The sequence below is a fragment of the Electrona antarctica genome, assembly GCF_951216825.1.
Source record: "Electrona antarctica genome assembly, chromosome: 18".
In the NCBI taxonomy this organism is placed as follows: Eukaryota; Metazoa; Chordata; class Actinopteri; order Myctophiformes; family Myctophidae; genus Electrona; species Electrona antarctica.
This window is the reverse complement of record NC_136799.1, coordinates 27,117,041-27,144,718: the sequence shown is the minus strand read 5'-3', so window position 1 is coordinate 27,144,718 and position 27,678 is coordinate 27,117,041. Positions and strand designations below refer to the sequence as shown.

At 42.4% G+C, this 27,678-nt stretch overlaps 1 protein-coding gene, 1 long non-coding RNA gene and 1 pseudogene across 3 annotated transcripts; all 3 read left to right on the top strand.

Moving 5' to 3' along the window:
• Positions 1-519: 519 nt before the first annotated feature.
• Positions 520-3,677, top strand: LOC306942833 (actin, alpha cardiac muscle 1-like; annotated as a pseudogene). Its single transcript, XR_013792578.1, has 6 exons — positions 520-595; positions 1,472-1,610; positions 1,821-2,145; positions 2,302-2,521; positions 2,933-3,231; positions 3,380-3,677. The product of XR_013792578.1 is annotated as an actin, alpha cardiac muscle 1-like (transcript).
• Positions 3,678-5,206: 1,529 nt separating this feature from the next.
• On the top strand, positions 5,207-8,116 carry LOC306941984 (gap junction delta-2 protein). The gene is made up of 2 exons (XM_079527635.1): positions 5,207-5,455; positions 6,197-8,116. Exons 1-2 carry the CDS (start codon positions 5,385-5,387, stop codon positions 7,041-7,043), a joined length of 918 nt encoding a protein of 305 aa, XP_079383761.1. The 5' UTR covers positions 5,207-5,384; the 3' UTR covers positions 7,044-8,116.
• Positions 8,117-10,364: 2,248 nt separating this feature from the next.
• LOC306941973 lies at positions 10,365-25,930 on the top strand. The gene is made up of 3 exons (XR_013792222.1): positions 10,365-10,558; positions 17,918-17,986; positions 25,483-25,930. It is a non-coding gene; the product is annotated as an uncharacterized lncRNA (long non-coding RNA).
• Positions 25,931-27,678: the final 1,748 nt, after the last annotated feature.

Genomic DNA, 27,678 nt, shown 5'->3' with positions numbered 1-27,678 from the left:
GGAATTTCTAGTCATAATCATCTGCAACTGCTGTTGCCAGCTGTGTTTAACAAGTGCCTCGATTGGTAGACTACCCCACGCGCCGCCGCCACATTTATGAATAGGCCTTGTTGTTTTACGAAGTGAACAACATAAGTTATATGACTGATATAGAGGCTACAGTTCTAACTTTATTTGCACCTGCCTCTCAGTCGAAAACAATACGGTTCCAATCGTTTCTTATTTGAGCGTCCTCCACAATAATATTGTCCCATTATGGAAACCTATGGGACAATATAATGTTTCTGTTTGATTGGCCCTGTCGATCATTGTCTCCCTGCCATAGTTTCCCTCATCCCTACATGGGCCACGGGCAGGGATGGTCCGCAGTCCGCACGGGAGTTCCCATAGCCTCTCTATTCCATTAATGGACTCGCCGATGTCAATGGGGCGAGGGGCTACCAAATATGGAGAAGGGGGCACACTTCGACACCCACCTTCAGCGGGCTCGCAGCCCCATCTCACGGACTCTTGTCAGAGTATAAATTGTTGCGTCCTGACATTTCGGCACCCCTGGTTTTATTCTCAAGATCGGGCGCCCGGTGCTGAACTGCTGGTGAGTAGCCTGAGAGGAATACCCTGCATAGAAGAACTCAATAATGCCATCGTTAACCAGAGGAGTTTACCATACGATGATGGATAAGGGTTTTTGTCAGTTCCACTGGAAAGCTTTTTGACTATATTAACCAACAAATGTCATCTTCTAAACTGGAACGAAGGTTTACCACAGAACAGAACGCGCCTGGTCAATCAGCTTACCTCGGCTTTCATTCAGGGATCATGGATTTTGATTGATGTGACATGGTATTTAAATGATACTTCTGGGAATCCACCCGTAAAAAGATAATTATTCAATAAATAATTGCATTTTCTTGCAAATCGGAAATGAGATTGATTGATTGATTGATTGATTGATTGAATACTTTATTAACATTTTGCACAAAAAAAAGAACAGGTAAATAAGTACCAGTTCAATACAAGGTCTGCTAAGAAGAGGATTTAAAACCCAAGAAAGCCTATGGCTTGTTTCCATTGGGGTCCTTGGTACTAAATTCAAGATATGCCTACTACATAACATGCTGTGAAGCATGAATGTTTTCTGAAATAGCTACTAACCCTATAGCTAGCTATTATCAACAGTCCTGTTATTGGGTTTTTTGGGCACTGATTGAACTGAAATAACCCCTAAAGCCAGGCTTACTGGTTCACAAAAAACTTGTCTGTCTGTCTGTCTGTCTGTCTGTCTGTCTGTCTGTCTGTCTGTCTGTCTGTCTGTCTGTCTGTCTGTCTGTCTGTCTGTCTGTCTGTCTGTCTGTCTGTCTGTCTGTCTGTCTGTCTGTCTGTGTGTGTGTGTGTGTGTGTGTGTGTGTGTGTGTGTGTGTGTGTGTGCGCGCGCGCGCGCGCGTGTGTGTGTGCGTGTGCATGTCAACAGAAGTGACACAATGTGTGACGACGAGGAGACTACAGCTCTTGTGTGTGATAACGGCTCCGGCCTGGTCAAGGCTGGGTTCGCAGGAGATGATGCACCGCGCGCCGTCTTCCCTTCCATCGTCGGTCGCCCCCGTCACCAGGTAGGCCTAACATATAAGCAACGTATAGGTTGTACGCCTATTAATAGCCTTTGTTGTTCTGGCACCACCAGCTACAAAGTTAAACTATAGGTCCATTATGACCGATTTGGTATCAAGTCTATGTCACAATGATGCACTGTGGCAATCGCATGTCCAGTGATGTCTGTGTGGTGAAGTATTAAGACCCTCATGATCTTTGTGTGTTGTCAGGGTGTCATGGTTGGTATGGGTCAGAAAGATTCCTACGTCGGTGACGAGGCTCAGAGCAAGAGAGGCATCCTGACCCTAAAATACCCAATCGAGCATGGCATCATCACCAACTGGGACGACATGGAGAAGATTTGGCACCACACTTTCTACAACGAGCTGCGCGTGGCCCCTGAGGAGCACCCCACCCTGCTGACCGAGGCTCCCCTGAACCCCAAGGCCAACAGAGAGAAGATGACCCAGATCATGTTCGAGACGTTCAACGTCCCCGCCATGTACGTGGCCATCCAGGCCGTGCTGTCCCTGTACGCTTCTGGGCGTACCACAGGTGTGTATGTGAGAAATAGACAAGTGTCAACACCCTCGCATATATGGCTGCGTAATTATGCGTGAGCAGTTGTGTTGACAATAGGCTTTTAAAGAATATATGACTCGATTTGAACTAATGGTTTAATGAGTGTGAACGTGTATTTGCCATGTCCAGGTATTGTCTTGGACTCTGGAGACGGTGTAACCCACAACGTGCCTATCTACGAGGGTTATGCTCTGCCCCATGCCATCATGCGTCTGGATTTAGCCGGTCGCGACCTCACAGACTACCTCATGAAGATTCTCACTGAGCGAGGATACTCTTTCGTCACCACCGGTAGGCACAAGCCGCAATGCAGCCAGAACGAGACGGCACTAGTCAAGCACTTTGAATTGTAGGAGTTGAGGCATATAATTTTGTTTGACTCTGTTCCACAAACGGAGCTTGTAGATCAGTATCGGTTATTATTAGATCGGTAGATCAGATATTATGTCACAATTTGGCCAATGTTTGATCAGTTTTCATAGTATAATTTGTTCAATACTTTTGATTTTATTTTTTATTTTTAGGCATTAAAAAGGTCTTAAATTGTCACTTTACTGTCATCTAAGGACACCCCTAAAATCATGTAGGGACTCCCCTGGGTCCTGACCCACAGGTTGAGAACCACTGCATGATAGGTCCTGCCAGAGTCAATATTTCATACATTTAACACAGTTCTTTAGCAGCATGCAAAGCTGTAGCTTTGATTTGTTGACATTTTGCTCCTTGGAGTGCAGCTGTTCATGGGAGCTGTCCATTTCAGCACCTGTTCAGCTGCCAGTGCGTGTGCATGTGGCCACCTGTTTTACAGTGATGCAAATGTGCCCTTTGCTCTGAGGGTAAAACGTTGTAGAAAAACAGAGTTGTTCATTGTTTATAGGTATGGAATCTGCTGGCATTCATGAGACCACGTACAATAGTATTATGAAGTGTGACATCGACATCCGTAAGGACCTGTACGCCAACAACGTGATGTCAGGAGGTACAACCATGTACCCTGGTATCGCTGACCGCATGCAGAAAGAGATCACCGCCCTGGCCCCCAGCACCATGAAAATTAAGGTAATGCATTTTGATATGTGTTTGCTTTCATGTATGTGTTCTACTTATGTAGTCTATAATAACTTGTCTAATCCTTACTGTCTACCCAGAATTTGTGCATGCATGTGCCTGGGGTTCTTACTGTTTTGTTCCCCCTTGTGTTTACTAGATCATAGCTCCCCCTGAGAGGAAGTACTCTGTGTGGATTGGAGGCTCCATCCTGGCCTCTCTGTCCACCTTCCAGCAGATGTGGATCAGCAAGCAAGAGTATGATGAGGCTGGCCCCTCGATCGTCCACAGGAAGTGTTTCTAAAGACTGAACTTTTATCTCCTTCCGTGCAAAACCAACTTATTGGTCTACTGCCCCAAAACTGCCATTCGTGTTGTCGTCAATCACCAGTGTTTGTTTACACTCAAGTGCAATTTTTATGTGGATATGTACAGGTTTTTAAATAAACGAGACCCGGGACTTTGTGTCTTTATAACAGCTATACCTTTTGAATGCTTTATCATTTTAGACTTAAACCAGAAAATGCAGGGTTGACTTTCTGTTGTTGCTGATTATAAGAAGAGGATTCACAAAATAGTAGACCATTATATAAGCATGTGTGAACCTTTCTGTCCTATGTGTCCGTGGAAAGGATTACTGAGCGGAGAAGATAAGCCACCATATGAGAAATTAACTGCACGTATATGAAAACACAAGGCCTGTCACGTGACAAGTAATCCAACCTGAGAGAACAGGTATGCCAAAGAGTAATTTATACTCCACGTGGATGGAGTTGCTTGCCAAAAATAAATTGTAGATCAGTTATTTTACATACTATCTGTGCGCGTGTGTGTATTAACATTAGTAGTTATATTTTTACGTTTTACATGAATTGTAACTTCACACAATGATGCATTGAAGTGTTATTATCAGATAGGCTATACACACATGGGTCTAATTTTAGTGTACACACGCGTGCACAGCGCGGTGTAATGAGTTGATCATATCTCTGGGCAATCCATACAGGGCGGAGTCTATGTTTGCTTCTATTTTTAATGCCACGCTCACAGACAGACGGGAGGCAGGCAGTGGGCTGGGTTGCAGTGTAAAGCGATTAACAACTCGGATGCTTCTTTCACTCAGTCACTGTATCCAGAGCATCATTTTTGCCTGGGGTGGAAACTGCAGCCTCGCCAGCCCATCGAGCAGCCTGCGACATATCGACAGATGCCGCTGTAAGCACGCAAGGATGTCTGGTGCAATAGCCTACTCACGATTGTATAAAGGTGTACAGTATAGCCTATAGCTACTGTATGCTTCGGCTTCTGTTAAAAATCAACACGTAAGCTATTAGTCGCAATAGCCCAACATAATAATTACAATCATTGATAGGGAAACAGTCCCCAAGACTCCATCTTGACCTTTGAGCTCGGGGTGCACGGTACGATCCTCAAGCCCTGTGTGTGTAGTATCTGTCCCAGGCAGGCACCGTTCAGGCTCAGTCACCTCTATAACGTTTTAAACCACAGCGACACCCATTGCGGTGCACTGAGTTTATCAGCAATCATTTTTTTAATACCGATTAATCCCGTGACGCCGATGACTACACATCGAATATTGAAAATGAGAAACCCTGGCGTCCCCTGGCCACGCTCCACCACCAACCTGTCTGCGCCGTGACGCAGGGGTGGGAGTGGAGAGGTGGTGGTGGTGGGGGGGTGGGGTCGAACCTACTACTTAAAGGCGGATTAACGCTGGCAAGACATTAAATCCAACCTCCCTCCATCCAGACGCAGCGCTCTTGCCCATCAACCTGATCTGAAGATCGAAAAAAGGAGGGCTTATAGTAATCAGCCCTTCAGACTCCCATGACAAGGAAAAGTGTGCAGGCGACGTCGCGCGAGCGCTCGGCAGCAGACACACACAGAAGAACGCTCACTTGCCCTCGCGCTCCTCGCACCACAGGCTGCACACACACACAGAGAGACGCGCGGAGAGGAGGCGGACGGCAGCTCTATAGCATCGCCTCGTTCTCCATGCATTTTCTAGATCGAATCGGACATTCCGGAGACTGACAGCAACGAGAGGGGAGAGAAACGGGACGAGGAATTAAAAAAAGCACATTTTCGGAGGATTTTGAGGAGCAGAGTGCCGTTGTGCCCTCGTCTTCTCCGGATGATCAGAAATGGGGGAATGGACTATACTAGAGAGGCTCCTGGAGGCTGCTGTCCAGCAGCACTCTACTATGATAGGAAGGTAAGAAAAAAAAAAGAGCGATGAATCCTATCCCAACATCGACAACAACTGAAGAAATGCAGCAGCCTCCAGGATCCTCTTTAGCATGGTCCCCAGTCCCCCATTTCTGTGTTGTGGATTTTTCTCTTCTTTCACAGGTTTTTTTCTTTTTTTTGGTCTTCTTCCCCGCCGTGAGACCCAACTAATCCAACTAACAGCTGTCTCTTTATGACCCGGGATCACTCTAACCTAAACTAAAACACATGTGTCATCCATCGATTCATTTATCCATCCATTCATTCTTGTTGTGGTGCTTGAGTGAGGGTCGTGCACTTTAGGAGGGGGAGAGAGCTGGCGTTACCATCCATTCCATTAGCCTAACAAGCTCAGACACAATAGTCACAAAAGCAATACACATATAGCGTCCATGCCCATTACAAATAACTATTTCAATACTGGTAAAGCACATCGACACGACCACATAGGCTAAAGACTCATCGAAACAAAAATCAACACGGTAAGAAACACACGGCATGCATTCTAAATCCGCGCTCCAATCGAGCAGTGAGATTGTTCAGAGCAGAGCGTCTGATCTCAGCACCGGACAGCTCCCCACGCACACCAACCAACACGCCAGCTCAGGACTCCGCTGAGCGCATGAGCCGCAACGGCAGCGCACAGTTAAATATTTCAATTAAATATTACCAAATAACACATATTCGCACCCTTATTTTCACATTGTTTGTTATGCTTGCTTTTTAGGATCCTACTAACTGTGGTGGTCATCTTCCGGATTCTTATCGTAGCAATAGTTGGAGAGACCGTCTATGATGACGAGCAAACCATGTTTGTTTGTAACACCTTACAACCGGGCTGCAACCAGGCATGCTACGACAAAGCATTTCCCATTTCACACATTAGATATTGGGTTTTCCAGATCATTATGGTGTGCACTCCGAGTCTCTGCTTTATCACATACTCGGTGCATCAGTCGGCAAAGCAGAAGGAGCGGCGCTACTCAACAGTCTATTTGACTCTGGACAAGGCCGATACAGATTCAATGAAAGATAGTAAAAAGGCAGTGAGTAAAAACGCTATTGTTAACGGAGTACTTCAGAACACAGAGAACTCCACCAAAGAAGCCGACCCTGACTGTTTGGAAGTCAAAGAGATGCCCAGTTCGGCCATGAGAACTACTAAGTCGAAAATGAGGCGACAAGAGGGTATCTCGAGATTTTACATCATTCAAGTGGTTTTCAGAAACGCCCTGGAAATAGGCTTTTTGGTGGGTCAATATTTCTTGTATGGATTCAACGTCCCGTCGGTGTACGAATGTGATCGATACCCCTGCATAAAAGATGTCGAATGCTACGTTTCCAGACCTACGGAGAAGACCGTGTTTCTGGTGTTCATGTTTGCTGTCAGTGGGTTTTGTGTAGTTCTGAACCTGGCAGAACTCAATCATCTAGGGTGGAGAAAAATCAAAACGGCTGTCCGCGGCGTGCAGGCTCGGAGGAAGTCCATCTATGAAATCAGAAATAAGGACTTGCCGAGAATGAGTGTGCCCAATTTTGGCCGCACTCAGTCCAGTGACTCTGCTTATGTGTGACACATGGGGAGGGAGTCCGAAACCGAGACAATGTTGCAGTGTGTGTGTGGGGGGTGGGGGGAGGGGGGAGACACATGGAAAACCCCCGATGGACATGATGGACAGCTCCGCACGCCTGATCGTGTTATGACTTAAGAGTGGGCAGATTTTTCATTTGGTTTGTCTTTTAAGGACTTCATGGCAAGCGTGCATTACACGTTTGTTTACTTATTTATTATTGCACTGATGCAACTTTTTAGTAACCTTTATACTCTGTAAAGCGCTAAATGGAGACCATGTTGACGTGTTCACGTATTTACTCTTTGTTGGGCTGTTACTGTACTTGAAGAGTAAATGCAAATTGCACTAAAGAGGTGAACACTTGAGAGCCAAACCTAACCCAATATGTGCTATCGACGGTGTTTTTAAAATATGTTTTTTCCACCGATTTTTGACACCAACCTATATTTAAGTGACAACATGAGGTTGAGGGGGGGAAAAAATCTACCATCCAGATTTATATATGCATAGATATATAAATCAATTATGACTATGGATCGACCTAGTTAAAATACATCAGCGTCATTCATGTTTTTAGTTGCCTGTGTTGCACCACTGACCTTAACATATGTAACCATTCCATTGCTATAGCTGACTTGCAAAACAGTATCCGGTGGATTTGCTGCAAAAACGCTAACGTCTGTGACTTCTTTAATTTATACACACACCAAAGCGCCCACTGCTTTCATTTGTGAAAAAGTGTTTTCTTGCTTTTGTGTAATCAAGTGCCATACTTGTATATAAACATAATATATGTATACATATAAATATATAAATATATAATATTATTCATCATGAAAGCTAATTCCCTGCTTGGATTATGCTAAATGCCGCCCAATTTTAATTTGCTTTAAATGTATTTGTTGTGATTTAAATGGAAAGGATATAAGATTTTCTCTATTTTATTTTGCAAATGACATGGAAAAGAAATGAAGTGCTAGTCTTTTTTTATATTCAAGAAGGAAATGTCTCTCCACAATCAAAACTGATCTAAACTAAAAAAAAAAAAAAAGAAAGAAAAAAAAAAGCACAAATTGACATTTTTAAACAAAGAATGGGCAATAAAAATCTGCTCTGGTGCTACAGTTTTTCATAGAACGGTTTTAAATGTAACCAAAAACAGACCAGAAAAAAACAAACATCGTTTTCTGTCTAAAATAAAAGTGGGATTCATGTACACCAGAAACGTGTGCGGTGCAATACTGTGTGTGTCTGTCTGCTACTGTGTGCAGTGTGTGAGTTTTGGCTTGGTGCAGTGAAGACATTAGCCACACCCACTCTGTTGTGCTACTCCAAGAGAAGAACCCCTCCCTGTACAGGAGACAAGGTGATCAGGATCTCATCACTTGGTGCTACTATGCAGCTGCAGTGTATTTATATTATGGGCCTTCTACTTCCATGAGACACATCAATAGTTTGTCGTCTATAATGTGTGGCCTGAGGGGACTGCTATATGACATGCATCCTAACCAACACTGCCTCTCAATCTCAGTGAGTGAGTACATTTGATGTGTGGTGGTCTCTCATGGTATACTTAGTAGGCTATAGTTTGTGACTTTGACCAGAGAGACTAGAGAGAGAGAGAGAGAGAGACATTACTGTGTACACTGCAGGAATGACAAAGAGTTTATCTTCATGCCAAATATTGTGGGAGTTGCCCATACTTATGCTCGATGAGCAGAGCAGACCTTCTTCTCTGAGTGTAGCCCAGACTGAGGAGAGAAGGTTGTTCTTGAAGGTCAGAGAGAGAAAAGGGGAAGTGGAGGAAAACAAAGAAAGACAAAGTGTTGAACTATATGCCCACACTGGGGAGCCAGAGAGAGAGAGAGAGAGAGAGAGAGAGAGAGAGAGAGAGAGAGAGAGAGAGAGAGAGAGAGAGAGAGAGAGAGAGGTTGTTTGGGGCTGACCATTGCGGGTGATCCAGGGGAAGGGAGGATGCTTGATGCTTCCCGTGCTAGGATGACTCTGCAAAGCCTGCAGAAATCAAAGAGCAGCTACAGATGCATCCATCTCCAACTCAGCAGGGACTTTAGATTCCTCCCAAACTTGAGAACTTCCGGGGAGAGAGAGAGAGAGAGAGAGAGAGAGAGAAAGAGAAAGAGAAAGAGAAAGAGAAAGAGAGAGAGAGAGAGAGAGAGAGAGAGAGAGAGAGAGAGAGAGAGAGAGAGAGAAGCAGTTTGTCAACTTGCAATGATGCATTGCAGTGCTTGTCTTTTTTTCCCGTCATTGTCTCCTCCTCTTTCTCCCTCCCTCATTCCTTCTTACTTACTATACTCAATCTCAATTTTCTCCTCCCAAGGCTCATAGCTCTCAGTTCTGTTCTGTTTTATGTTGCAGCTGGTAAATTTCTGCACAGGCCAAAGAAAGTGAGTTTAGCTATAGAGTACTTCCTTTTGTGCAAAATCTCTAACAGTGTCAGCCAGATAACTGAGGGGTGTTTATGAAAGAAACCGTGCAAGCAGAAATGTGTTTTGTTTCAAAGGTTCCCAATACTCTGGACATACTGTAAACGATTGAAGCACAGTAGCTTTAATTCACTGTTACGCTCTGACTGTAGTTTTTCCTGCTACAGGAAACCTGGTTTCATATCTACATCTAAATGCCAAAATTATTGGGTTATGTATGAATGCAATTATGCATGCTGTGGTGCATTTACATCATGCGAGCATCAGAGGGCTCAGTTAGATACTACACTGTACCTGTGTAAAATCTTCAGTTTGAATTTAGCCATTTGTAATTCTGAGTGTACTACGGTAATATAAGCACATTCAGAGTTAAATGCACAGGATTTTACAGTGTGCACACACACCAATTCTCACATTAAAGGCAGGTGAAACCCAAAACTTATTTTGTATTTGTTTGTTTTCCGGTGCAGGTTAAAACTACAGCAGGGTAAAGAAAATATGGCAGACCGCATAAGGCTGATGTGATGTAATTGTAAGCAACACAAACGCTAATAAAATTTATAATGTTATGTTAGAGGTAGAGTACTGTACGTGAATAAGCATTGACAATACCTTTGACTACTGTCAATGCTTGCTTGCACATTGGCATACCCACAACATGGGCACAACTAAATGTAACACACCAATTATTAATTTGATTGTTTGCGAGCCTGCCATGTTTTTAATCTTTTTTGGAAAACAAACGACAAAATCAGCCTATAGGGATAGCCCTTTAGGCTGGTTGATTGGAGGGGTTTGGCCTCTGCCTCTGATAGGCCGAGGTGTGGCTGAACAAGGTGACATTTGCATACAATTGACAGCACCTGTAAGCTGCTGGCTCTCTCAAGAAGACAGTGGAAAAAAAGACACATTTTGTGTTGCTTTTTGGACGTATAACCTTGGATTTCCAACCTCTACATCTAGAACAGATTCAACTGAAGGATCAACAGAACAACAAATCCAACATAAGGACTGTATCCAGACTGGGCAGGCCTCAGCTGAAGGAAGTGAAGATGGTGGCCTGCATTCAAGGTGAACCATAAAAACTGTTCCCCACACACCCACTTGCCACTGCCAGTCTTCTCAAACTCACACACTCAAATGTTAGGGTGCTTTTAATTACCCACAGAATACGAGTCAAACTGCTTTAACACTGTCTGAGACTTTGTAATCATGAGACCTGGGTTTACAAGAGAAGGGGAGAAAGAGTCAGATACACATAGAGAGAGCTAGCAGCTGGTGGTATGATAAATGTAGGTGGCATCTCCCACAGTTCATGTTTGCACAACCAAAACAAACAAGACACACACAATAAGAGCAATCACATAACATCAAGGAAGGACTTATGCATTTATATAGTGGCCTTGTCTATACAGACCATAGCAGAATAATGCCAACTCTGTCATTTCTCAACCGTTTCGGACGCGGGGCGGCACGCCGGATCCGATCCGGCCCGGCCTCCTGGCCGCGTTCCTGGGGGTCTGGATGTCCTGGGGACCCCCCGGGGACCCCCACATGGTAACTCTGTCATCCCCCCCCCCGGGGACCCCCACATGGAGTTGCACTACTCACTTCACACAGGTGTGATTTTTGAGTAACATGGACATTGTTTAATAGTTCGGTAGAATACTTTCCAATTCCACTTCTATGTTGTTTTGTGTGGTGTGTATTTCATCAGTCAGTACAACTGCTAGGCAGTTTGAACATCCAGCATTATTGGGTCCTACTGTAGGCCTACTGTATATGTGCTATGTGGTTCTCAACCTTTTCAGGCCCCCCAAAATAAAAATGTGAACTGGGGACCCCCCACCCTGACAAGCACTTGCGGATGAGCGTTTTTTGTCACCCGAATCCGCGTGTGTATGTTTATAATCCGCCCGTTATCCGACTCCAATAATTAATTATTCCAATTTATAAATCCGCAACCACCAGACCAGATTGCGGGTGGTTGCCGATTGTGAGATTCTGCCGAGATTTTAAAAGCTATAATAAGCCTATAGATAGATGCCATTCATTTATTTCCCGCATTATTTAACCTGCGGTTTATCCAATATTAATTTATAATATATTTGAATGACCCAAATCCACCCTAAACTGTGGTTAACCGCGGCTAAATCCGCTATCCGCAGGTCTCTAGTAGGAGTTTTTTGTTGGGCTCAGTTCCACAGATAAATATTGTGAAAATATGTACCTAAAGGTAATATTTGACGATTTGGCCAATGTTTGAATTTGTTTTATAGTATGTTGATTACTTTTGACACAGTAATGGTCTTATTTTTCTGTTTTGTTTCTTTAGAAGTATTAATACAAAGTTAAACTGTTAGGCCTACTTTAGAAATGAGCAGATGCCCTGTACACTTGCATTGCATGTTTACTGTTGAATCTTGCACATGAAGCAAATCATCTAAAGTTTAAATACTTAAACTTAACATATGGTTTGCAATAACAATATAAATCTGAAAAGTAACTACAACTAAAGTTTTCAAAAAATTATAGTGCAGAAAAAAGTACAATATTTTCCTCTGAGATGTAATAGTCAATTGAAATAAATAAATAAAGGAAATACTCTAAGTAAAAGAACAGTAAGCCTACCTTGACATTTTACTTAAGTACATAAACACATAATACATCAGATACATAGAAATAGTCATCAAGGATCATAAGTAAGAACCTAATCATATATGTGTGGACTTTTAAATGATAGTGGATTTTAGATTTGAGTTTTACACCATTTGGATTTTTAGATAGGCTATTGCATTTTAGATTTGAAGTTTTATATTTGTGATCGGCAAAATAATTCAGTGTTTTTAATGGCACCTGTCTTTTAAAACCTGTGATCATGCTGAAAGTTGAATAAACATAAACATAAACATAAATCATCATTATAATCATCATCATTCAAGTGCCCTCGAGATCTGCAACACAATCGTCTTCCACTGGTCTCTGTTGCTCATTGCCACAACAAGTCTATGCAACAAGTGCATTCACAGTCAGTCATGTGTGCCTACTCAGAACATCTGGAAATGTGAGTGGTCTTGTTCCTCTTGATGGACAGGGTAGACTGTCTCCACAGAAGAATATCCTAAATGACCTGGGCTTTTGCTCTGTGGCAGTGTCCAGCAAAGCAGTGCCACAACAACTGAGATGGGGGGGATGCCTCCATAAATCTGAGCTTTAGTAGGATGGTTCCTCCATGAAAGGTTCTGGACACGCATCCATAAATCTGAGCTTTAGTAGGATGGTTCCTCCATGAAAGGTTCTGGACACGCATCCATAAATCTGAGCTTTAGTAGGATGGTTCCTCCATGAAAGGTTCTGGACACGCATCCAAGACCATCCTGAAGTTCCTTATTCATTGTCCATGTTTTGGCACCATAAAGAAGGATACTTTGCACACAGGCTTTGAACAGGTTGATTTTGGTAGGTAGCTCTTGAGATGTCTGACTGCCATATAAGAGGAAACTAAAAGTATACACTATAGAATGTCTACAATATGCTATCTAAATTACATCATTTTAGCCTTTGCATACGCCTGCAAGGTCATCGAGGCTAGGGCAAGTGCTACATCAAGTGCTGCATGCGGGCTAAGGTGGAGTCTGAAGAGATGAGTTTTCAGATGACAGAAGATTGGGAGTGAGTCTGCAGTTCTAGTTGCAATGGGAGGGTTGGATCACACTTTGAAGATATGGGGGTTCCATACCTTTTGGTTGCTTTGTAAGCCAACATCAGTGTTTTGTACTCTGTGTGGGCAGTAACCGGGAGAGAGACACGAAACGGGGAGAGAGAGCTGGGGAGTGACATGCAGAAAATGGTCTGGCCAGCCCAGGGATCAAACCGGGACTCGCTGTCAGGCAATTTCAAATTGTAATGTACATAATGTTTCCCTGTCCTATCCCGCAATAGCCAAATTCCAGCCCCCCCTTTCCCACTTCTCTTTTACATATCGTTGCTGTCGGGAGGAAATCATAACTCAATTTTTGATTTACTTTTGTATAAATCAGTACTATTGAACACCCTTTATGTCTGTGTCTTGTTTTGAAAATATTGAACCTAAAGCAGCTAACTCCACCAGCTCTCCCCCTCTCATGCAAGTCATTGACAATATATAAAGTCACAACACCAACTTTGATAAGACAGTATTGCTTTGTTTTCAAAATATAAGTTTTCTTAATTTCCTGAAAAATAAAAATTCTGGAGTTTGGTGGTTTCTTCCCGACAGCAGAGATATACTGTAATCGTCGTGTATAGTACATTGTCAGGGACAAAAGGGATGGCATGTCCCATTATCCTGTGAATTGAAGATATCTTCCAGGCCATAAATATAAATTCTCACTGTTGTTTTATCCTTAAGGGTCAACTTGTTCCATTTGTACTCTCTCAGAGTTATAAACACAGAGGATTTGACGGTGTAGTAAATGTAGTGATGGTAGTGATGGCTCCCTGGCTGGCATCAGTGACTGATGCACCTGGAACATCTTTTTTTATGATCCATCTTGGCAGCCACCTTACATCATGCTGACATCCCCACTAGATTAAAAAGTTAGGTGGGGGACAATTGAATTCACTCAGATTACAAACCCGGAACATAGTACTTCTACAGGACTGTATAAGGCATTCAGCACAATGTATATCAAGAATCATTTATGTTGTTAACTTGTACATATTGACTAATTTCCTCACTGCCCGGCATTCAGAGTTCATGATGTACACTCTACTCTATTCTATTATTCTCTTTTATTTTTCTGATCATAAAATAAAATACAAAATTATAGTAGGGATCTAGGTAGCGAAACTAATATCTAATAGTATTCTAAAACTTAAAAAGAAATACAGAAATAGAATATACAGGAAATGCACATTATCAACTAGCTGACAGCACTGATACTGTAGTGTACAGTATACCCATTCATGAAATTGACAGATTATGTAGGCTACTTTTGACCTTGATTTTCATTAAAGTTTAATTTAATCCATTTGTTACCTGATCATCATTCCCTCCATATTCATGAAAATGCACCCATCAATTTTCAAGGTATCTTAAGTTGTTCCCGACACACAGACACACAGTCATTACAATTCAGTCAGGTTATTGTAATGACTCCTGCATAGCACTATGACGGAAAATTCTCCATTGTCAATGGGAATTTAATGTTTGTGTAACACAAAAATAGACACTATTAGCTGATTTGCTCAGACACTATGACGGAAAATTCTCCATTCATTGTCAATTGGAATTTAATGTTTGTGTAGGACGGAATTCTACACTAATAGCTGAATATAGGAGCCTCAAACATAAACAAGCTCTGTGCTTTGCCTGGCTTTTCTGTAATTAAAATGCAAAGAAATTATGCAGGAACTTTCACCTGTGAGTGAACAATCCTCCTACAAATATGTAAAAGGGAAATGCTGGCTCTAGGGGAACGCTGCCTTAATTCTGCCTTTTGCACAGATTATTGCATGCAAAAGGAAAGAAATAAGAAATACATATACACAGTGAAACATGGCTCTTTTTAATCTGCTCAGAGGAAGCTATGAAATTAGCCTCTGGTTACTGCTGCAGCACAAATATATGCACAGCATAACATGGTAAGGCTTTGCACAGACATGGCATGACATATAAAGCATGGCATAGGCAGATGTGGCAGACGTTTAAACAGAGAGATGTAGAAACAGAATGTTTCCATGTGGAGGAGGATGAAAAGTACTGCATTTGCATAGTATGACTGAGTTTCTGCCTTTCCGTCTGCCCAACTGGAAAATCAGCATACAGCCTGTTGGGGCTGTCATGTGGTTATCTCTGTCTCCAGCCACAACAGTTTCTTCACCCCTCGGTTTGGAGTAAGAGGCAGAACACCACACATAAGTCCCCTTTTTTGTCTTCTCAACTTCTCTCCATTAAGGAAACTCTTAGTTGACAAAGCCACAAAGGGCCGCATAAGATAAGATAAGATCTTTATTGTCACTGTATGAGACATACAACAAAATTCCGTTTAGTGCAGCACAACATATAACAGTATCAAGAGAGAACACAAGAGACAACGAAAAAACACTGATGGGGCAACTTCATGGCATAAAACTGTTAGTCCGTCATAGTCCAGTCAAGTCATCTCAATCCATTAATAAATATTCTAATGCACTGTTAAAATAGTAGTAAAATACACCAATATCAATACCAACATCATGCCTGAGCCAATACAGCAAAATTTGGTTGGATGGTTAGTCTGGTGCTGGGGCACAGATGGCTGGAACAGGGTGATTTGGTAGGCTGATTTGGTTGTCCAGGGCAGCAGAAGTAATAAAAAAATAACAAACTATGGGACAGCCCTGATGCCAGATTAATTTCTGATCCATTTTTTGTTTTTAATATGACCTCTGGATTAAGAGCGTTTGTGGATTATGAATAGATTTGTCCAACCAAGGTTCACCATGGGACAGCCAGAACCTGTATAAGGACACATGCACCTGCACCTAAACAAAAGATCCTTCATATAACTTTGCCAGATTACACAGTAAAATCCTCAGTGTTCATTTATCCATCTGAGTTCAATTAACATTGAGGATTAATAGGAAGGAGAAAAGATAGTTTATATTCATATTAATAATTCATCCATTTTTATTCATTCTTAATGGAATTAAGCAGTGCATACATTTGTACACGTTATTCTTAGCTCACCAGGTTTTTATTTTTCCTTAGCAAGAAAGGAACCAGGAAGCATTTGCAGCATGGCGCCATATACTGCACCAACTCTGCCTGGCAAAACTAGTTTGTCAGTCATTAATGCAAAGTAGACACGGCCCACACTGCGGAAAAGCAGACCCTTAACGATTTCCTTTTTGTGCCATTCTCAATTCTCCTCCAGAGAGGGTGGGTCATAGTGACACGCACATCTCTCCACTTCTCCATATACACTACATGTCTACAATCCCACTTAACCTCCTCTCTGCTCCATAAAGGCTTGTATTACAGACTTTCCTCACCGCATAGCCTATCGACCGTGATAAATGTTTAAGTTCCGCACCGTTGGACAGCCAATAAAAATCAGTGGCGGGCAATGGTTAATCAGACAGGCTGGGGTTCAGGCCAGGGACTCACATGCATATAAAGAGACATTAAGGTCAGAGTTAGATGCTGTACCTTAAGTATGTATAGAGATTACTTTTGTATACAGCATGTTTAAACACAAAAAGAAAGAGGGATATGAGAAAAAACATTGTTTATTGGCCTGCGTCCCCATGGGAAAGAGAGTAATGCTTACAGTATACAGAGTTTGATCTTACAATAATACAAACATGTTGCTTTTTATTTGACTGACTGGAAATGGGGGGAAGAGAGAGAGAGAGAGAGAGAGATGAATATCATAACTTTCGATAATGAATGTGGCTTCTCCATCAGACTCCCTGTGGAGTAGGATATGAGGATATGATTATGTTGGTGGTATGTAATCTCTCCTCTGCCGCTACCTGATGTAGTCTTCTCCTGGTCTATTTCACTGTGGTTTACCTCTGCACTCTGCTTGAACCAAATGTATTGCCGCTGGCTTTTCCAAGCTGTTATTTCTGTGTATTTCTCCCCTTTGTTCCTTCTCACTCCCTTGTTCTCCCTTCCTTTTGCTCTGCCTCCAACACGATTCCATTCTATTCTCTCCTACTCTACTCTATTATAAACTACACTTTTTTTTCTTCCTGCTTATCTAATCTTGCTGTCTTCCACACCCCCTCTCCAACATTTTTAGTTTTTCTTTTACTGTACCTCTGTCTGTCTGTCTGTCTCTCTCCATCCCCTCATCCTCTCCCCAATGTGACACCACTGTGGGTGTGAATCACGTGCCCGCCATCTTGCTGAGTCCAACACTGAGGGGGTGAGGTCACACTTTCAGAGCTGACTTTCAGGGTTTTCAGCATAGTATATAAAGTAGTGCTCTGAAATGCCTTGATTGTGGAAGAACCAGGTGCGTTCAAACTGAGGAATGGTATATGCAGGTGGATATACCTCTTAAGCCCCATTTAATAATTTGTCTTATGAAGGTGAAGTGTGCAAATGGATCGCCTATTTTTGAAACCTTTTGGTAATTCTTTGCCTATAAGGGACGCCAGATTGAAAGTGGTTAAAGATTAATCAAGCTTTTAGGTGTATTGAAGTTGAAGTCACGCTTCAAAACAGTTGTGTTTTTACAATGTTTCATTGACACCTGAAGACATCATCATCCACATCAGTGCATTGACAATTCAAATATTTAAATAAAATTTGCCCATTTTAATTCTCAATTCAAATGAGGCAAATGTCATATGTCTGAACAGAATGGTGTGTGCAAAACATTAACGTAGAGATGTTTGGAGATATTTTGCAATGATCTGTAAAGAATAAAACATTTTAATTCCTTTCATGTTCAGCTTTACCTTTAAGGTCTCCAGTCTAGTCTCATTTCACCCCCAGAAGAAACACCCATGACAGAGCTAAAGGTATGTATGCAGTTACATTTGTTATATAATTATAATGTATTTATGTTTGTATTTTGGTTGCTTGTGCGTGTAAGATGTTTTGAGAATTAAACCTTGGATCAAAATGTAAAGTGTATCGCATATCAAAACTATAGGAGAGAATATGTTTTATAGAACAGTCAGATCTCTGTGCATCTGGGAGACAGGATGCAGATGGTAACTCTATAACCCTGATTTGCCCAAGGGCTTTAACCCACAAATACTCCCAACAGTGTGTCAGAATCCAGCCTCTACCCATGCTAAGCTTAGGCTGTGTCAGGAGATTTGGGCAACATAGTACAGTAATCGACACACACATAAATATGCAAAATAACAACACATGCATTCATACTGTGCACGCACAAACACTGCATGCACATGCACATGCTGACTGCAGCATCCCCAGTGTTTTAATGGAGACAGGGTCTGTAGGGAGACATTTTGTAGCAAACGTATGCTGGAGTCGTTGTAAATGAGGTGTTAATTAGACTGAGAAATTGCAGTGTTAGTTCCTCCCTCCAACTCTTTGAGCATGCATGTTCTCTCTGTCACGCACGCACGCACGCACGCACGCACACACACACACACACACACACACACGTGAGTGAAATTACAAACACTGCATATACTTTAGGGGCTGCTATACGGTGTGCGTGTAGACAATGTTAATGATTCTGAATTTCTGACTCTACTAGTGTATGTCAAGTGCTCTGCTTCTCTCCAAGAGTAATGTAATCATGAATGCAGATCTCTGTCAATGAGCTGTTGTAAGAATGGAACACTACAATTCAACACACACACGCACACACACACACACACACACACACACACACACACACACACACACACACACACACACACACACACACACACACTGCAGACACACACATGCACGCACAGTTTCACCAACCCTCCTCCAGTCCACTTTAATCTGTTCTTTGGACATATCATGCATTTGGCAACAAAACCAATCCACTGAGTCAGAATGGCCTCATTAGCGGTATTACAGCATTAGAGCAACACTGTAGGGTTTGGCACATCAGAGAACATTACAGGAGTGGAAGGACCCTAAGAGGACCCGGTTGAGGCCAGCACAGCAGCACACGCAGAGAAACATAGCTGCAGGCCTGCTGATGCAGTGGAATCTTTAAAGAAATAGCTTAATGGTATTCCAGGATCAATACACCTCTAACAGATGGGTCCTACCTGCTGAATGTTCGTTTCTCCTCACTCTAACTCATTTAAGATTCTCACCCCTCCCAGAGAGCAGCACGCACACTAGCTGCTCTCAATGCTTGTCATTCAAGGGCATGCACTCCAGTGCCAGCCAGTGGTGTTAGTGTCAATATTAACAACTGTGAAGTGTGAACGGTGTTGTATCTAATAAAGTATCAATACAGTATCTACCACAACTTGCTGCAATTCAAAACACATTTGAATGAATAAAATGATGTTTTAACAGATCTGTAGTTAGGGTAGTAGAGTATGTTAATATCACTAGCACATCTGCAATGTTTGGCGGTGGTCTAGTGTTGGATAATAGGACACATATAGGACTACTAGTTGACAGGTGATACTGCCTGAAGCTCATACGCGCAATATTTCCCCTTGACAAGCGCAACGGTCTCTTGGATGAGCAGTAGAACTGTGTTCTCTCACACACAGGACCCGGGTTCATATCCCTGGTAGGAAGTAAAGGTTACAGATTTAAGGTTATTCAAGAGAGCCACTGTTCTTTTGTTTTTTTTCACTGCTATAACCTTCTCAAGGGTTAGATGCCTGGTAGGAATATACTCTCTTTCTTTCATAGCTATCAGACTAAAGCTTAATTTACAGTTGGTCATTCAATGTACATTTTGCCTTCTCTCTAAATCTCAAGGTAAGGGACCTTTTTATACATTAGACATGTATTTTGTCAGTGAACTGTGTGAAAAATGCAATCTCCCAAATTCTCATCTATTCCGAATGTTGTAAAAATGAATTCCTTCCTAAATTTTCTCCCTAATTCGTTAACTGACAACATTTTTGGGAATGGGAAAAGGCCTCATTTAAAATGACAAGATGATTTGCTTTATGTGCAACATTGTTTTCTCATCAACAGTAAACAAACCAACAGTATAAGTATATAGCCTGGTATCTACTGTACAGTGACAATTTTGTCAAATATTACATAAGAGTCAACCTTTATTTTGTGAAATAGCTAATCTACAAGCTTGGTCGTGGCCTGAAAAGTTTGAGAACCACTGCAATACATGTTACATTTATGGCAAGCTAATGGACAAGTTATTGGGCCGGGCGTGTAACAAAGGTCTATGCTTATTTTGCACATAATTTGTACCAGTATATTGAATTATTTATTCAAATACAGTCAAATACAAGACACAACAGTACTATACATCAAATGACAGAAAAGTAAACTTAACACTACATACTATATAAGAGAGTAAGACACACATACACGTACAAGGGAACAAATGGGTTTTTCCTAGCAAACACCTGGGGAAACAGAAATGTTTGGTCACGCTAGGCAAGTAGCTACAATATATTCAGTGCAATACACTACATATAAGAGCAAGTGCAATATTCTGTAGTGCAATATAATATAATGGCAAAATATATGTGATGTCGATAGTGATTTAATACTGCTTGTGTGTCCAAGAGTCCCTGGGTTGCACCATAGCCTATATGGTACCTATAGGTACTGGACCACAGTAGAATGACAGAGAGGGGTTTAAGGGTTTTGTATTGTGCATTGAAAGCTGCTAATGGAGATATGGTATTTAACAATAGTGTGCATAAGCTATTTACTTAACCTGTGTAGTTTATGTAGCCTAGAGGTATGTTAGGTTAGATCGGTTTAAGAGTTGTTGAAGGTTTTAAGGTTACCTGTAACATGATGAGTCTCACACTGATTGAATAGCTTAGTATAAAAGGCTGCAAGAAACAAACAAACACAGATCATTTAGCTTATAGGACCTGGGCTGGTGGTTGCTACATGACACATGCCATTTTTGCTGCTGGTGCCATTTTTCAATGCCTGTAAACTTTGGTGAATAAAACACCCTTTGCTTGCACTTTACCTCCTGACTCGGTGCTGATTTCCAGCCACTTATTGTGCCCGTCTTTATGGGGGGCCAGGTGTCGATCAACTTTTTTCCACCTACCAGGTTCTGAGAGGGGGTGGGACTAGACATCAAAGGGGGCTTCAGCCCCTGCTCTTTTACTCTTCTGTAAAACAACTGCCCTTTCCAGACCACGAATGCAGCATTTACTATGGTGAAAGAAATGCAAATGCACCCCCTTTCCATGCCATACCGGAAGGCAGCATTCAGGAGAATAGCTTTTTTCCAACGTTTCCTGAACTTGAATGCAGCATTTTTGCGTTGAACTAATTTGTTTCAAAATCCATGTCGTACACCGCATCTCCAGTAGATAAAGAGTGCTGGGTTGTGCCCCAAAAATAGCTAATCTACAAGCTCTAAACGCGTCGCAGCGCAACGCATTGTGAATTTGAAGATCTGCTATTTTCGCTATTTTTGTCCAAAAGTGCCCTCTTACGGGCCTCTCTAACACTCTCTGTGCGTTCATGAGTCCGAGTGAAAGAAAGATGTGAAAACGGTGATGTTTAACTATTGATTGCGGAATTAGTCCCCCAAAAGATTTCCGCCCGCTTCCAGTGCACCGCAAAGCCAGTGAAGTCGCCCACCCCCCATGCAATTTCCTCCAGCCACCTCCAGTGAGGCTGGTTAAATCCGGCCCACACACGTGCACGCACGCACGCACGCTCCCTATTATAGTTTTTTGTTGCTGTGCAGTTGCAGTTGATATGTATGTAGGCCTATTGCAGAAGAGGATTTCCATATGAATATAAGACCTCCTTTATAGCACACCAGGTCATTACTGGGATTGGACTGGGCCTCTTTCATTTAGCCAGAAGGCATAGTGTAGCACAGCATAAGTACATAATGAATCTCCTGTGGGGGCCTTGGGTAGGGTGAACCTATCAGAGAGAAGTGGAAAGGACATTAACACACAACCAGAGCCGGATTTACCTTGCTGAGGGCCCCCGGGCTGGAGCAAATCTGAGGGCCCCCATTGGGGCGCGCGGCGAAGCCGCGCGTCCTGCGATTTGGCCGAGCGGCGCAGCCGCGAGGCCGAAAAAAATTTGGGCTATTTTGTTTTCATTTTGGGGTACCCAGGCCCCTAAAAAGAGAGGCAGGCAGGCAGAAGCTCTCAATGGTTTAACCATAATACAACTAAATACAATAACAATACACACATTTCACTTGAATTGGATTTCACTTTACAATTTTATAATTAAAAAAAAAAAAACAAAAAAAAATATTTTTTTTTTTTTTTTTTTTTGGGGCCCCCCTAGTCGGGGGCCCCCGGGCTTCAGCCCACCCTAGCCCAACGGTAAGTCCGGCTCTGCACACAACAGAGACCTTGGTTAAGTCACAGCAGCCAGCCACCACTGATCAATCTCCACACTGCAACTGCTACTGTTACTACCACTGTTACTATAGCCATATTCCCTCCACTTTCTTTATTTTTAACGGTATTCCTATTCCCTTCTCACCTTCTGCTTGTCTCACCTTCCATGTGAGAAAGACCATGGGCCTAATTCAGGAGGGTGCATGATCCTGTGTAGATCCTCCATGCCTCATTAACACAATAAAAGCCAAGGCAACCGGAAACCTCACATCAGACGAAAAACATCATCACTCCTCAAAATGGACAGATCTACAATACAAGCTACAACACGGAGTCAGCCAGGACACACCGACTTGAAGAGTTGTAGATCATCACAAGACCGCAAACGACTCCGAGTCCCTCACACGATTGATCTGAACATTATTAAAATAGGCTATAGCCACCTCAAGTGTAGTAAGAATACGTTTGTTTACAAAGTTTTAGCGGGGGGCGGACTTGTAAGAAATCAGCAAGATTTGGCTTTTGGTGACTAGTTTCTGCATTTTGGTGTGGTGGTACAGGTAGGTATGGGTATAAACTAGGACTTCAAAAAGCTGTGCAAATGCGTTTTTCAATGGATTCTGTTACCATTGGGTGTGCTAAATAACATACTAAAAGTTTACGGAAAACTAACAACTTGAAAGGCATCGTTTTCAAGATGGCGTCCACAATGGCTGCTGGGAGCTTAAAATGCCTGTTTCATTCCAAAGTTGCAAAACGACCACTAAGGGGCGAGCCAAATTAGTTTGTGATGGTTTTTGAAAACCTTATGACCATACCTAACAGCATTGTGCAGGAGGATGCTAAATGCACACCAGTCTTAGTAGTGGTGCCAGCTCACGGCAGAAACATCTAAAGAGTAAAGTCTTAAAAAGACAAAAGAGTGGCCGCACACACTGATTGCCAAAGTGCCGATTATTTAGTAGGATGCAGAGTAGGAGCCAACGTTTCGGCAGGTACAACTGCCTTCTTCAGGGCATATCGCAGTTGTACCTGCCGAAACAGAATCCATTGAAAAATCTCTTATCAATTATTTTGGTTTTCAATCATACCTATATCCAATATTTGAGTCTGTGCAAACAGACCACTAGGGGGCGCTCCCAACGCGTTTGCACAGCTTTTTGAAATCATTATACCCATAGTAACACCATGCCAAAATTCAGAAACTAGTCACCAAAAGCCAAATCTTGCTGATTTCTTACAAGTCCGACCCGCTATTTTAACTTCACGACCAAAGGCACATGGAAAGGATATAGGCCTATAAGCCCTTTCTGAACAATTGCTCACTCACCTTTAGCGAGGTAAAATAAATATGATGCTGGAATCTGCCAATCAGATTTATTTCACATGTTCATCTGTCCTTTGGATGAACATATCCACTGTCCGTCCTACATCGGAAATGGAGTAATGGACACAGCTAGATTTCATCCATACTGTATCCTCAACAGATGGTAAGACTGCCTTCATGTGATGTGGTCAATATTATAAATTAATAGTGCGACATTGGAGTTGGCATGAAAGCCCTATATGCGAAACAGTGGCCACACTTACAATACTGGCAAACTCATGAGGGAACTAATAATTTCAGCTCAACTGAAAATAAAATGTAATCTGTTGAATTTGCATCATGTCTACAATATGCATCCAACCAATGGATCATTTGACATATAGGCCCATTTGTTTTAATGTTTGATATTATATTTGAGGTTCGGCAAATCGGCACTATTCTAATTGATTTTGCATGAAGAAGGCATTCTAATGACATACCAGTGCCTAATCAACCACTTTGAGGGCCCTGGAGCTTTACCAAATCAAAAGGCCCCATGCACGCGCAATTCTCACATAACACAATCAAGAACAACACTTTTTGCATCCAGTGAATGAACGCGTGTGCGTTCAGCACACCGCCAGCACTATCGCCGCTGCTCCCATAGATTTATAAGCCTGCTCCCTGATGCCGGATCTGCTATATTTGAGTCTCCGTGCACTGAATGGTTAATAAAACACTAGCTGGGTTCCTGTGTTGCCTTACATTTTTCGACAGAGGAAACAGCTGTACATTTTAAATGGTCTCACACAAGGCCCTGCAAGCTGCTCCAGTAAATTCCATTGTTAATCCGGGCCTGGCCATATGCAAGCTTTGGTCCCATGTAAGTCTGCCTACGAGCGCTTGTGAGAAAGAGGAGTTCTGTCAAAATTTGCAGACGAAAAAAGATTGATAAATCAGGCTCTGTAATTTGCGTGAATGCCGATAAGTATAGCCTACATATGGACGTAGACGAGCTTAGTGAATGAGGCCCCATGTTTGTTTGTGTTCTTTTCATTTGTTCTCTCCATCTTCTCTGTCTATTGTTTCCTCTTATCCCTCTTACCCTTTCCTCCCTGTTGACAAAGAGAGTCGAGAACATGACCTTTCGCACACCAGCCATATGCTCAGCCAAACCTGATGCTTCCTCATCCACAAATCCCTGACTTAACGAGTGTGCCACACGTAGCATGTTCGTGGTGGGAGGTATTCTGCAACCTCCCCGACATAGCCAGCAGAGCAATGGCCCATGGGACTATCTAAGAGGCACCATCATTGCCTTCCCCCTCTCAGCAAATCCCATCTACACAGCTGATTGATGCACAAATAAAAGCTTCCGTCAAAGCCTCGCTATCGTGCCGTCGCGGGTGCTATAGAGTGGGGGAAATTGATGCCAAGTGAATGTTTGAGACACACTGGCCATAAAATTATGCTCGCTTCTACAGTTTAATGTCATCTTGGCCAAAGGCATGTTGTAGGTGATGAGGCAGATGGGTTGGGGAAAGGGTGTGGAATTGCACACGCATGTATATTCATCAAGACAGTCTCTCTCTCTCTCTCTCTCACACACACACACACACACACACACACACAAGAAGACATTCATGCATATCTCTCTCTCTCTCTCTCTCTCTCTCTCTCTCGCTCTCTGATTGCCTGAGTGTGAGGGAAGGTTTTAATTATGTTTTCTTTTATTCAGACGATTAATCCTGGACCACAGAGCACAGGGGAATCCCCCCGGGAGACGTCACGCACATGGAGGAGCTGTGCTGTTATCCTGCTTCTCTGTAGCCTCCCTCTCTTTCTCTGAACACACACACCACACACATTAATACACGCACGCACGCACGCACGCTCGCACGCACGCTCGCACGCACGCACGCACACACGCACACACACAAATACTCAATTCCACTTTATAAGTTGTATGTATCCATGGCTGCTGAATGACCTTGGCTTGACTGTTTTATTTGCCAATAACCTACTCAGGCTGTTTCAGCATCTCCCTTCCTTCATTAACATATCATAAAAGGTAAATCTATGCAAATGCATGTAAATGGCTGCACTCTGTGTAACATGCAACGATTACAACCAAATATAGATTCACAGCTGTCTTGTATTTTGTTTAATGTCTTCTATTTGCTGTAATTATGTTGGGATTATAGTATCTACACAGCCTGTGAGGTGTAAATCTTATAAGAGGCATGTGTAATATATTTTAACACAGTGGTATTATTATTCATACTGTATGCTCCATGTTATTTAGCATGTCTGTCGTGTTGAGATGTTTACAGTATTATTACAGTATGATAAGGTGTTATGTGTAATGTTACCCTGCTATACCAGAATTATATATGTGGAGGCAGTTTTGTGTTTTCTGGATCCATGTTATTGGTGCCATCCTGACATTACATGCCTTCCTGAGTAATCTTCTTTCTAGATATCTAAATATCCTTTGATCAACCGCAACAATATTTACAGATAGTTCGTAATGTGATGTATTGCTTTCTTCCCCTCTCCAATTTTAGTCATTTCCAATTCTTCCAATTCTTCCCATGTCTGTATTGTGTTGGGGCGACTGTGGCTCAAGAGGTAGAGCAGGTCGTCCAATGATCCATGGGTCAGCGGTTCGAACCCCGGCTCCTCCTGGCTACATGTTGAAGTGTCCTTGGGCAAGACACTGAACCCCAAATTGCTCCCGATGTGCTGGTTGGTACCTTGCATGGCTTCCGCCACAATCGGTGTATGAATGTGTGTGTGAATGGGTGAATGTAATGCACAATCTATGTAAAGCGCCTTGGATAAAGGCTCTATATAAATGCACCATTTATGTATAGTTCCTGTTACTGCCAGACACTACTGTTGGTCTGGATAGTAGTGGAGAGGGTGCAGACAACAATGTCTCTTCCGATATAAAAAGAGTCACCAGCAGCTTCTTTCAGTTTGACCGAGAGTGTGTAACGCATACAGAGGAACACACTGTACCCTCCCAGTTCGGCTTCCTGCTGAACAGGCACATAGAGACAGAGAATGCCCTCCCCTGCCGGCTGCCCGGCTTCCCACCCGCGAACATGGACAATATTGTGTTTGCCCCATGCAGTTTCCATGGTGGTGGAGACTGAGCCACTGGTGCCCCTGACACCCATATTTACTCATGTTGTGAGGCCATGGATGTAGGATGTAGGCAGTGGTTGTATTTACAGTTTTTCACAATTGTTTACACACACAAATCGATGTACTTCATGTACCTAATCGCTCGACAGAATTTGCACTACATCACACGCATTAGACTGTACGTATTTGCTGTATATTTGTGTGCTGTTATGTTTGACTATGAGAAAGTAAGCCTACACTGAGTCATTTTACAAAAGGAGAAATATGGCTCATTCTCCATAGTCATTGTCAATCATTTGTGTTCCATTTCTATGATTGTGTTTTAAAATTTTCACTCCATTGTGCTGTGAATGCTGTGGTAGTGTGCAGCAAATGCTTAGTTGTGTGTACTCAATGAATGGTATGTGTGTGTCATTTGTAAATATGGCTGTGTGTACCAAATGAAAACATGAGTACCATTTTGGGAACAGTTAAGAGATTTGATGGCAAAGAGTCATCATGGAAAAGGAGAGTCAGGGTTTAGCATTTTGTGTGTGAAGTTTTCAGTTTTGTGTGTGCAGTTTTGAGAATGCCGTTAGGTTGTGAAAAACGTGTGTTACAGTAACAATCGTGAAAAACTGTAATAAAGAATATGCACTCAAAACATTTTCTGTCAAAATGTTCAGTGAACCCCACCACCTAACTGAACCCTCACATGACTGAAATAGAGTGTGAAATATTTGCTTAAACATTCATGAGCCCTGCATTAAAGATAAAAAGAACAAAGGATACGTAGAGTTGT